The sequence below is a fragment of the Manihot esculenta genome, chromosome 11 (genome assembly GCF_001659605.2).
Source record: "Manihot esculenta cultivar AM560-2 chromosome 11, M.esculenta_v8, whole genome shotgun sequence".
Classification (NCBI taxonomy): domain Eukaryota; kingdom Viridiplantae; phylum Streptophyta; class Magnoliopsida; order Malpighiales; family Euphorbiaceae; genus Manihot; species Manihot esculenta.
The window spans coordinates 7,703,632-7,716,287 of record NC_035171.2 but is presented as its reverse complement, the minus strand read 5'-3'; the positions used below and the strand labels follow the sequence as shown (position 1 = coordinate 7,716,287).

At 20.2% G+C, this 12,656-nt stretch overlaps 1 protein-coding gene across 2 annotated transcripts in view; it reads right to left on the bottom strand.

The window, feature by feature from the left end:
• Nucleotides 1-8,387, bottom strand: part of LOC110607890 (receptor-like protein 13) — a 102,204-nt gene extending 93,817 nt beyond the window's left edge. Inside the window, exons 1-2 of one of the 2 annotated variants that reach the window (XM_043962154.1) lie at nucleotides 7,933-8,387; nucleotides 7,713-7,722 (exon numbers count right to left, since the gene is read on the bottom strand). In XM_043962154.1, coding sequence (XP_043818089.1) covers nucleotides 7,713-7,722; nucleotides 7,933-8,386 — 464 coding nt within the window. In that variant the 5' untranslated portion in view covers nucleotide 8,387. Of the gene's footprint in view, nucleotides 1-2,409; nucleotides 2,474-7,712; nucleotides 7,723-7,932 lie in introns of those variants that run through there. The other variant, XM_043962157.1, reaches the window with a different exon arrangement.
• Between the last annotated feature and the right edge of the window lie 4,269 nt (nucleotides 8,388-12,656).

The following is a 12,656-nucleotide window of genomic DNA, read 5'->3' as shown; positions in this document are numbered from 1 at the left end:
TTTGATATGATTTGCACATTAAATTTATAAAAATAATTTTATTAAAATATTTATATATATAATTTATTCATTAAATATGTTTTAACGTAATAAGACACGAATAAAGAGAGATGAATTGATATTTTAAATAAAAAAATTAGCGTGCTTCACATTATTTATTTGTGCAAATAAATAAAAAATATCAAATTATATAAAATAAATATTCTTTTTGTACAATAATTTTTGTTCATCTTTTATTTTTAATTATTTTAAAATTATTATCTATTTTTTATATTATAATAAAATATAAATAAACTATTATAATTCTGTTTAATTTTATCGAATGCTAATAAAACTAATTTAAGTGTTTAGTATAAGTGCTTATAAGTGGTAAATGAAATTTGATGTGTTCGGTTAAAAATAACTTATAAATATATTTATTATGAGCACTTACAGATTTAATCTGATGATAAGTGCATATGAATAGATTTAAGAGATTTCATGTTAAATTTCCACAACTCAAAATCCCTATTTCAACAAATTAAAATATATATTTATTATAAAAATGATTAAAAGGGATATAAGTTAGTTTATCATTAAATGAGAGTATATATTATAATTTTAAATTTTTAATAAAGATATTATAGTAATTTAATTGGTCAAACTAACTTATAACCACTGTTTATACGCATCAAAGTAAAAAATTAAGAGTATCATCTTATGTTTTTGGTATTTATAAACTACTTCCTTATAAACTTATTATTATATTACTACAAACAAATGCGTCATTTAACTTTTAGACTTTATAAATGAGTTTGACCATTTTATAATCTAATAGTTTTAATTGTCATACATATATATTGATTCAAAAAAAATTGTCATACATATATATTTATTATTTATATATTCAATCTTAATAAATATTATATATAATAATTTTTTATATTATTTTTAATAATATTTAATTTTATTGAAACTTTTTCAATTAAAAAATATTTAATAAAATTAAAATTAAAGGCAATAAAATTTTTTTTAACAAAATTGTTTTAAGAGTTATTTTATTTCACGAGTCGTATATATTCAATAAATATATAAATTATAAAAGAAAAAAAATACTCCTCCATTTCATAATATTTTTATATTTTATTTTTTTACACATATTAAAAAATATAATTTTTTTCATTAATTTTTTAATTATATTCAACTTAAATATTATTAAATATTAAAAAATATTTTAAGAAATTTATTAAAATAAAATAAAATTATAATAATTAATTTATATATTACTATATAATCTAAAAAAATTGATAAAAATTATAAAACGAATAACATATTTATAATATACGATATCAACATTTAAAAAAAATCTTAAAAATTAGAATGCTATACATAGGGAATATAATAGTAAAAAAATTATATTTATTGTATTTAAACATATTATATCTATATATATTTTAAATATAAATATAATATATACTCCATTTGTCTCATAATTTTTATCTTTCTTTTATTATTTTAAAATTATTATTTATTTATTTTATTATAATAACATATAAATTAATTATTATAGCCTCCTTTAATTTTATTTTATTTTTAAAATATTTTTTAATATTTAATATTTTTAAAATGGATATAATTAAAAAAATTACTATAAAAAATTATATTTTTTAATATATATAAAAAAGCAAAGTATGAAACGAGTGAAATATTTATTTAAATATAAAGCATTTAAATATAAAATTATCATTTTATTAATAAAATCAAATTTTAATGGTTAATTTTACAATCATTTTATCATTTTACAATCTCATGGAGATAGTAATATTATTAAACAAAAGGAACTAATGGTCATAAATTAGGTGATATAATAAACTTGAGTGTGAAGAAAATAATTTCAATAATTAAATATACCTTGATTAGGGAATGAACCTTCCATGAGATTGCTTATGAGAATCAAAGTCTTGAGTGATGGAAGAACAGCCAATGATGATAAAATGCTATTATTGAAACTATTCAAACTAATGTCCAACTCCTCTAATTTTTGAAAACCTGAATACCATACAAATTGTATGTTATCTCATTGTTACAATTAATTAATTAATCACTAATCACTTGCAAGAAGTCAATTCATTGAATTTCAAATCCAATAATTCTAAGTTGCCTAAAAAAATATTTGACAATTTGATTTTGCAGACTATTATTTGACAATTCCAGTAAATTTTTTATAAAAAAAATAATTATTTTATAAATGCAAAGACAATTCATCTATAGGAATTTAAAGTTTACCTATAGTTTATATAATTAAAAACAGCACTTACAGTAGGAGCAGAAAAAAAAAAAAAAAAGAAAATAAAACTTGAAAACAGAGAGCATAGTTGAATGAGTTTAATTGGATTTTAAGATCGAATGATTTTTAAAGATCAAACATACCTTGTATAGGAAAAGAACCTTCCATTCTATTGCTGCTAAGAATTAAAGTTTTAAGTGATATAAGAGCACCCAATGATGATAAAATGATATTACTAAATCTATTCGAAGTCAGGTCTAAAACTTCAAGCTTCTTCACTTTTAATAATCTTTCACAACCTGCATATGAAATAATAATTGAATTTCAAGTCCATCAATTTCTAGACATTTTGATATCATGTTATTAATAGTAGAAAATTTTATCTAAACATATCATGGAAACTATATTTAACTATTTTTATATTTAGAAAATAAATAGAAAAGTGAAAATAAAAATAGAATTAGAAGAGCATAGTATATTACCTTGATCATCAATAGAACAATCGAAATGATTATAGGATAAATTAAGAGTTTTGAGCTCTTTCAGTTGCTGGAACATTGACAAATTTACATACCAAATATTCTCATCATAATAAAACGAATAACTCTCCATACCAAATATTCTCATCATAATAAAACGAATAACTCTCCATATCATATTGTCGTGTATTGTTGAGCGAGAGCTCAGTCACGTGACCTGCAGTTGAGTTGTAGTTGAACGAATAACTCTTATCATAATTATAATTCTATTTTAAAATATTTTATTTATTTTAAAATTTAATTTCAGTTATATTATTTAATTTAAAAATATAATATATATTATGTTTAGAGAATGATAAATATAATATTTTTATTATTTCCCATATGAATTACACATTAAATTTGTAAGAATAATTCTATTAAAATATTTATATATATAAATTATTCATTATATATGTCTTGGTGTAATAAGACATATAAAAAATGAAGTGAATTAAATAATTTATTTTAAATTTTTATATTTTAAATAAAAAAATTAGCGTGTTTGGCATTATTTATATGTGAAAATAAATAAAAAATATTAAATTGTATAAAATAAATAAAAAATTATTAAATTAGGGCTTTTAGAAAATAATTTGTATTTTTTTTAAAAAATTCACATAATAAATTATTTTTTATTATTTAATTATAATCTAAAAAAATCACTGAATATATATATATATATATATATATATTCATACAATTCCAAAATTACTTTTATTTTTATGATAAAACATAGAAAATATATTTAAAAAATTTAGATTATTTTTAATTATATATTTTTTTAATTATGTCAATATTTTTTAATATAAATGTAATATATATTCCTCTTATTTTATAATTTTTATTTATATTTCTTTTAGTTGTTCTAAAATTATTGTCATTTTTTTCACTATAATAACATATAAATTGACTCTTATAACCATATTTAATTTTATTTTATTTTACGAATGGAGTATTTGTTTAAATACAAAGTGGCTACATTTTATTAAATAAATTTTAAAAATAATTTTAAAAAATTAAAAATAAGATTTAAGAGTATAGTGGTCATTCAATCAGTAATCAAATATACCTTGGTTAGGGAATGAACCTTCCATATAATTGTCATTGAGAATCAAAGTATTAAGTGATGGAAGAGCAGCCAATGATAATAAGATGCTATTATTGAATCTATTGCCACTTAAATCCAACTCCTCTAATCTTTGAAAATCTGTATATCATACAACTTGTATGTTATTTTACGTCACAATTAATTAATTAATCACTTTCACATAATTAAGTTGCACAAATTATGTCTAGAGTGTAATCAATATAATATTTTTATTAATTTTTTATAAGCATAATTCTATTAAAATATTTATATATATAATTTATTTATTAAATATAATACGGAGAGTATGGTTGAGTGAGTTTAATTGGATTTTAAAGATCAAACATACCTTGTATAGGAAAAAATCTTTCATACTATTGTAGCCAAGAGTGAGAGTCTCAAGTGATGTAAAATCACCCAATGATAGTAAGAAAAAACTTTGAAAATATATTTAAAATTTTATGTATTTTTTAATTATATATATTTTTTAATTCACATAATCAATAATAAATATTCATCGATTTTAATATTTTTAATTTAGTCTGCTTTATATATTTATATTAATTTGAAATTTTAACGTATAAATTAATAGTGATGATGAATAATATTAAAAAAATATCACCGGAAATTATATTTCTCAATTATATATATATAAAAAATACTTTTCCTTTTTAAGTATAAACTTTAGTTATTAGCTAAACACTTATTTTATTTAAAAATATTTTAATAAAATTATGATTTACATTTTATTTATCTTAAAATTTGATTTTAATTATATTATTTTAATGTAAAATATGAATTTATGTATATACATAATATATATAATAACGAAGAGAAATGTTTTAGTTTATACATAGTTTTGTAAAATCATATATAAAAACATTTGAGAAATTCATTTATTTTTTTTAAAAAAAAATCAATTTATTTTTTTTTAAATGATAGGGTGCCATTGAAATTGTTACCACTTATATCCAAGAATGTTAAATTCTTCAAATTCTTTTATTCTGCAGAATATTGTGGTAGAATGAAACAGAATGTTGTAATACAATGAATGTAAGGAAAATAAATCTAAAATTAATTAAACTTACCTTGGATAGGGAATGAACTATCCATTGCATCATACATGTGACTAAGAGTTAAAGTGTTGAGTGATGTAAGAGCTCCCAATGATGATAATATGTTTTTATTGAATCTATTTCCATTAATGTCTAACTTCTTCAATCTTTCAAAACCTGTAAAATATTCTGCATTTAAGTAAGGGTAATGAAAAAAAATCATATTTTTTATCAAAATTATAATTTAATCTAATAGTTTTGATTGTCATACATATATATATTTTTTATTTATATATTCAATCCTAATAAATATTATATATATATAGTAATTTCTTATATTATTTTCGGTGATATTTATTTAAATTTATTATTAACTGTAATTTAAATGATAAAAAATAATTTTAATTATCTCTCAAATTTTATTTTATCAATAAAATGACATTTTTATTAAAATTTTTATTTAATTTAAAAATATAATATATATTATGCGTAGAATATAATAAATATAACCTTTTTATTATTTTTCAATATGAGTTATAAATATTCATATTTATAATTTATTTATTAAATATTTGTTAAGTGTAATAAGATATGTAAGTTTAGGAGAATTAAATAATTTATCATCATTTTCATAATTTATATATAAAAAAATAGTGTGCTTCACATTATAAACAATATATTATTGTTTATTTTCTTAATAATTAAATAAAAATAAAAAATTTATCAAAATTTATCAAAAATAAAAAATCAAATTAACTAATGTATTAATTAATTTGATGAAGATTTTTTTTACAATAAATAATGAAAATTTTAACACTCCTATTTAAAATATATTTTGTTTTACTGACTCGCATATATTCAATATATAAATTGTAAATAAGAAAAAAAATATATTCTCTCCGTTTCAATTTTTTTTAATGTGCTTTTACACAAATATTAAAAAATATAATTTTTTATTAATTTTTTAATTGTATCCATTTTAAATACATTAAATTTTATTAAATATTAAGAGATATTTTAAGAGATTTACTGAAAATAAGATAAATTAAATAGTACTATAATAATTAATTTATATATTACTTTAACTAAAGGAGCTAATAGTTTTTGAAATTTCTCATAATTTTAATAAATAAAATAAAATAAAATATGAGATAGTAATATTATGATGAATTTTAATAACTAATTTGTTTCACTTTAAACAAAAGGATGGAAGAGCAGCCAATGATGATAAGATGCTATTATTGAAACTATTTCATAACACAATTAATGTCCAAATCCGCTAATCTTTAAAAGCCTGTATACCATATAACAACTTATATGTTATTTCATAACACAATTAATGAATTAATCACTTTCACATAATTAAGTTACCTAAAAATAAATGTCTTGAAATAAAAAGTAATCTTAATTATCTCTCAAATTTTATTTTGTTAATAAAAGGGCTTCTTAATTAAAATTTTTAATTAATTTAAAAATATAATATATATTAGCCCAGAATATACTAAATATAATATTTTTATTATTTTTTGATATAAATTACACATTCAATTTGTAAGAATAATTCTATTAAAATATTTATATATACAAATTATTTATTAAATATGTCTTAATATAATAATACATATATAACATGAGATAAATCGTATAATTTATTTTAAATTTTTATATTTTATGTAAGAATAATTCTATTAAAATATTTATATATACAAATTATTTATTAAATATGTCTTAATATAATAATACATATATAACATGAGATAAATCGTATAATTTAGTTTAAATTTTTATATTTTAAATAAATAAATTAACGTGCTTTGCATTATTTGTTTTACGTAAATAAATAAAAAAAATATTAAATTAGAGCTTCTGGAAAATAATGTATATTTTTTTAAAAAAAATATTTTTCACATAATAATTTATTTTTTATTATTTAATTCTAATCTAATAAAAAATCACTGAATATATATATATATGTCATGCAATTCCAAAATTACTTTTATTTTTATGATAACACATAGAAAATATATTTAAAAAATTTTAGAGTATTTTTAATTATATGTATTTTTTAATTATGTCAATATTTTTTAATATAAATGTAATATATATTCCTTTCATTTTATAATTTTTATTTATTTTTCTTTTAGTTGTTCTAAAATTATTGCCTTTTTTTTCATTTATTTGACTATTAATAGCCATATTTAATTTAATTTCATTTTATTTTTAAAAAATTTTTCAAAATATTTTTTAGTATTTAATAAAATTTAATATTTTTAAGATGATAATAAAATGCTATAATTGAATTTGTTAACACTTAAATCCAACTCCTTTAATTTTAGAAAACTTGTATACCATACAATTTGTATGTTATTTTATGTCACAATTAATTAATTAATCACTTGCAAGAAGTCAATTCATTGAATTTCAAATCCATAATTCTAAGTTGCCTAAAAAACATTTGAATTTGATTTTGCAGAACTATCATTTGACAATTCCAGTTAATTTTTTATAAAAAAATATTTATTTTACAAATGTAAAGACAATTCATCTATAGGAATTTAAAGTTTACCTATAGTTTATATAATTAAAAACAGCACTTACAGTAGGAGCAGAAAAAAAAAATAATGTGAAATAAAACTTGAAAACAGAGAGAATGGTTGATTGAGTTTAATTGAATTTTAAGATTGAATGATTTTTAAAGATCAAACATACCTTGTATAGGAAAAGAACCTTCCATTCTATTCCAAGTAAGATCCAAAACTTCAAGTTTCTTCAGTTTTGATAAACTTTCACAACCTGCATATGTTTGGAAATTAATATATATATATAAACCATAATAATCCAAGTTTTGATATCATACATCTTCCATGTTATTTGAGATAATAATTCCTAGACATTTTCATATCATGTTATTAATAGTAGAAATTATATTTAAATATTTTTATATTTAGAAAATAAATAGAAAAGTGAAAATAAAAATAGAATTAGAAGAGCATAGTATATTACCTTGGTCATCAATAGAACAATCAAAATTATTGTAGGATAAATTAAGAGTTTTGAGCTCTTTCAGTTGCTGAAACATTGACAAGTTTACATACCAACTATTTTCATCATAATAAAACGAATCACTCCCTATATCATATTGTCGTGTATTGTTGAGCGACAGCTCAGTCACGTGATCGATGGTTGAGTTGCACATGACACGCTCCCATTTACAACAATTGCTGGTTGGATCATCAATCCATGAAGGAAGAAGATGGTCTGCGTCAAACCCATTTGATCCAACAAATGCCTTGAAATCTAAGAGAGCCAATCTCTCTTCTTCAAAGCAACATTTGTTTCCATGGATTTGAATCCACAGAATCACAACACCCAACAATAAGCACTTTGCTATGTTAGCCAACTCCATTTGGAAATGCGATGCTCCCATCCACCACTCCTTCCCCTTATTTATATTCATTCATAACTCTATTAGTGTCCCTAATCACAAATATTGGATTTTTTTTTAACAAAAGGTAACTTTTAAAGTCTAGATCAATAAATAAATTAATAAGCCATTTTAATTTTTTAATGTGTAATTAATAAAATTATCAAATTTTTTTATCTATGGAATTAATTTTCTTTGATGATTAATTCATATTTTAAACTAACTGTAAGTCAATTTTTAATGGTTTCTGCTTAATTTTAATTCAGTTTAAATTTATATAATTTTTATTTTTTTAAATTTATAATTGGAAGCATATCAAATTGTATTTCCAATTTCAATATTTTCGATAAAAATTTGAGAGAAAAGATTTAGAATTGCCATCTTATAGTTCCAATCTTAAATTGAGTTAAAAGTCATTAATTGATTTCCATCTTGAGTTTAATTGAGCTAATGGTTTAATTTCAAATTTAAGCGTAGTAGATAGATTTGAAGAGAACAAAATGGAAAAGAGTGCAATTTGGGGTGAATTGTGGGACCACAATCACTTCCACTTTGAAATTGAGGATTTGGAATGATTTAGACTTTGTCATCAAATGACTTGATTCATTGACTTCTTTTTATTTATTTTTTTTTTATTTTGAAGTTGTACAAATTATTATTAGTCGTATAGATTGAGTTATGTAGGATTTTCGACTTTGCTGACAGTTTGCGAGTTACTTTGTGATCGGTGATTTTTTTATATTTTATGATTTTATTAGATTTATAATTATTTTTCTTTAATTTCTATTTTTAATTTTCCTCGCCATTTGTGGACGGCTTCTATTTTGCATGTTCTAATCTTATTCGATGAGAGATTTGTTCCATAAATTTGATTTGCTTGAGAGTTTTTATATGACTCTAAAAAGAGTTTGATTTTAGTAACATTGGACTCTAGAGACCTCGCTGTTATATCCGGCGATCTCCGCTCTCGTGTATCATTATTTAGCTGAGCGTTGAACACCTCTCAATTATAGTAGTGCTTGAATGATCAACGCTCTTACTTTGTTTCAAAGGTTTTCTCCAATTTACTGCATGTTAGTTGTTTTATTTTCTTATTATATTTCTTTTGTTTTTTCTGTATTTGGTATTAATTGCATTCTTGACTTATTGTTGCGCTCGCTTCCGTGTTGATCGACAATAATGGGATGTTGATGGGAGTTATCGGTGTTATAACAGTGGAGTTTAGTAAAATCAGTACTTAGTCGTGACTATTTATTTTTTAATTTGGTTTGTTTGTTGTGGAGTTGGTTTGATTTATTACTATTTTTAGATTTTAGTTTGATTCGATTTATACTGAATTTTGAACTTTTGGATACCATTAAGGAACTCTCTCATGTATAGCCATATGAACCTTGATTAAATAAAATATATGGAATATTAATAAAAAAATATGTAAGTTATATTTTTTATTTTATATTTTTTTTATTAATTAACTTTAACTAATATTCAAATTTATTAGTTAAATTCAAAATCTCACATGTTTGGAAGATCTGTTACTAATAAAATAAAGGTATGAAATACAACCAATTGATAAAAAAATAACTTTTATGTTTCATAAGTGATAATTTACGATGAATATATATGATAATCCATATACTTTAGTTAGGATTGCTATTTGTTTTGCATTTATATTTTACTTTTTTTTTAAATACAATAAATATATTACTGAAATATATTTAAAAATCTTTCATATTAAAATTTAATATTTCCGTTTATAAAAATTTAAAAATAATTAAATAACAATTTATTTTATGAATAAATTTAAAATATTACTATGGAATCATGTTATTGCCAATATTTTATATTTCAAAACATAGTAATTTGTTATATTTTTAGTGATAGTGTGATATTTCTCTCAAATTTTCCATCAAGACAGCTATATATCATAAAATCTTTGAGAATTTTATTCTATCCAAACTTGTTGACCGGAATTTTAAGTCTTCCTATACAAACAATAATTTTAATAAATCATTAATGTTTAACAACCACATCATATATAGGTCAATTCAATGATAAATAAGTAGTTTATTGTATTTTCTCAAAATTTCTAATTAAATTAATGATATAATATCAAAATTGCAAGAATTTTCTTTTATTTAAACGTATTGACCGGAATCATTAAAATTTCTTTTTCAAATAACCATCTCAATAATTTATTAATTTCTTAAATCAATATCAAATATGGTCCAGTATGCATTCAAAATTTCCTAATTATCATTCTGTGATGAAATTTTAATTATTACTACTATTTGTTTGGTATTGATATTTACTTTTTTTAAAAAAATAAATGCAACATCTCAATAATTTAATAATTTCATAAATTTTAGTCTATCCAAACGTATTGACTGAAATTATTAAATTTCTTTTTAAATAATCATCTCAATAATTTAATAATTTTATAAATCAGTATCTGTGATCTATTATTCATTTAAAATTTTTTAATTACCATTATGTGACCAAACTTTAATTATAAATTTATTTACTTTTTAAAAAAATGCAACAAATATATTAATGAAATATATTTAAAAATATTTTCATATTCAAATTTAACATTTCCGTTTTAAAAAATAATTAAATAATAATTTACTTTATGAATGAATCTAAATTAAATAATAATTTACCATTCAGTGGCCAAACTTCATAATCAACTTCATAATCAAATTCAGTCCATCTCTTCATCTAAATCCGAGGTTAATTATATTCCATTAGACATGGAATAACTGTAAAATATATGAGTATAAAAAAAATATTAATTATTAGTGAGATTGAAACATTTTATAAATTTCACATTTCACAATTATTTTCTTTTTTTCTTGTTAATTACGAGTGGTAAAACTTGTAAACTTATTATTTTTTAATTTATTAGGACTTCTAAAATTAGAATATATAAAATTAAAAAACAAAAGTAAAACCTAATGAATTTTTATTTTCAAAATTTTTCTATTCTTAATTTTATTTCTAAAATTTACAATAAAATTAAATTAATTTTTTAAAAATTAAATTTATTAATAGAAACTTAATATCTCTTTACAATAAGTCTTTTTTAAAAAACGGTAGGAATCAATAAAAAAATCTAAAACTATATTTTTTAAGAGAAAAAATAGTTTATCTAATGAAGGACTTTTAAGAGGACTTGGTGTGAGACACAGATGGAAAACAAAAATAGAAGAGACAGAGATGGAAAGGAGTGCAATTTGGTGTGAGATGGAAAGGAGTGCAATTCGGTGTGATATATGGACCACAGTCACTTCCATTTTGGAATTTCGGATTTGAAATAATTTAGAATTTGTCATCAAATGACTTAATTTATGGACTACTTTTTTTTTGTTATTTTAATATTGTGCAAATTATCATTAGTCGTCAGAATTGAGTTCGGTAAGATTTTCGACTTCGCATGTAGTTTATCGAATTACTTTGTAATTAGTGATTTTTTACATTTTGTGGTTGTATTAGATTTATAGTTTTTTTTTTTTAACCCTATCTCTAATTTTTCTTGCCGATTGTGGACGGCTTCTATTTTGCATGTTCTAGTCTTCTCCAACGATGGATTTACTCGATAAATTTAATTTACGTGAGGGTTTTTATGTGACTCCAAAAAGAATTTGATTTTAGTGACATTGAATTCTCGAGACCGCGCTGTTACGTCCGGCGATCTCTGCTTCGGTATATCATTATTTAGCTGAATTCTAAATGCCTCCCTTTTATAATAGTGCTTAAATGATCAATGTACTTATTTTATTTTGGTTTATAAAACTTCAAAAATAATTAAATAACAATTTACTTTATGAATAAATTTAAAATATTATTTGGGACCATGTTGTTGCCAATATTTTTAATGATATGTCATATTCCACTTAAATATTTCATCAAAACAGCTATATATTAAAAAAAATTTTAGAATTTTATTCTATTCAAATTTATTGACTGGGATATTTAAGTCTTGCACAATAATTTCAATGAATCATTAATGCTTAACAATTATAGTCGATGATAGATGAGTGATTTATTGTATTTTCTCAAAATTTTCTATTAAATTAATAATATTATTAAAATTTCAAGAATTTTATTCTATCTAAATGTATTGATTGGATTATTAAAATTTTCTTTTCAGATAACCATCTCAATAATTTATTAATTTCTTAAATTAATATCAAATGGTCCCATATGAATTCAAAATTTCCTAATTACCATTCTATGACCAAATTTTAATTGGTACCACTATTTATTTGGCATTGATATTTACTTTTTCTTTAAAAAAAAATGC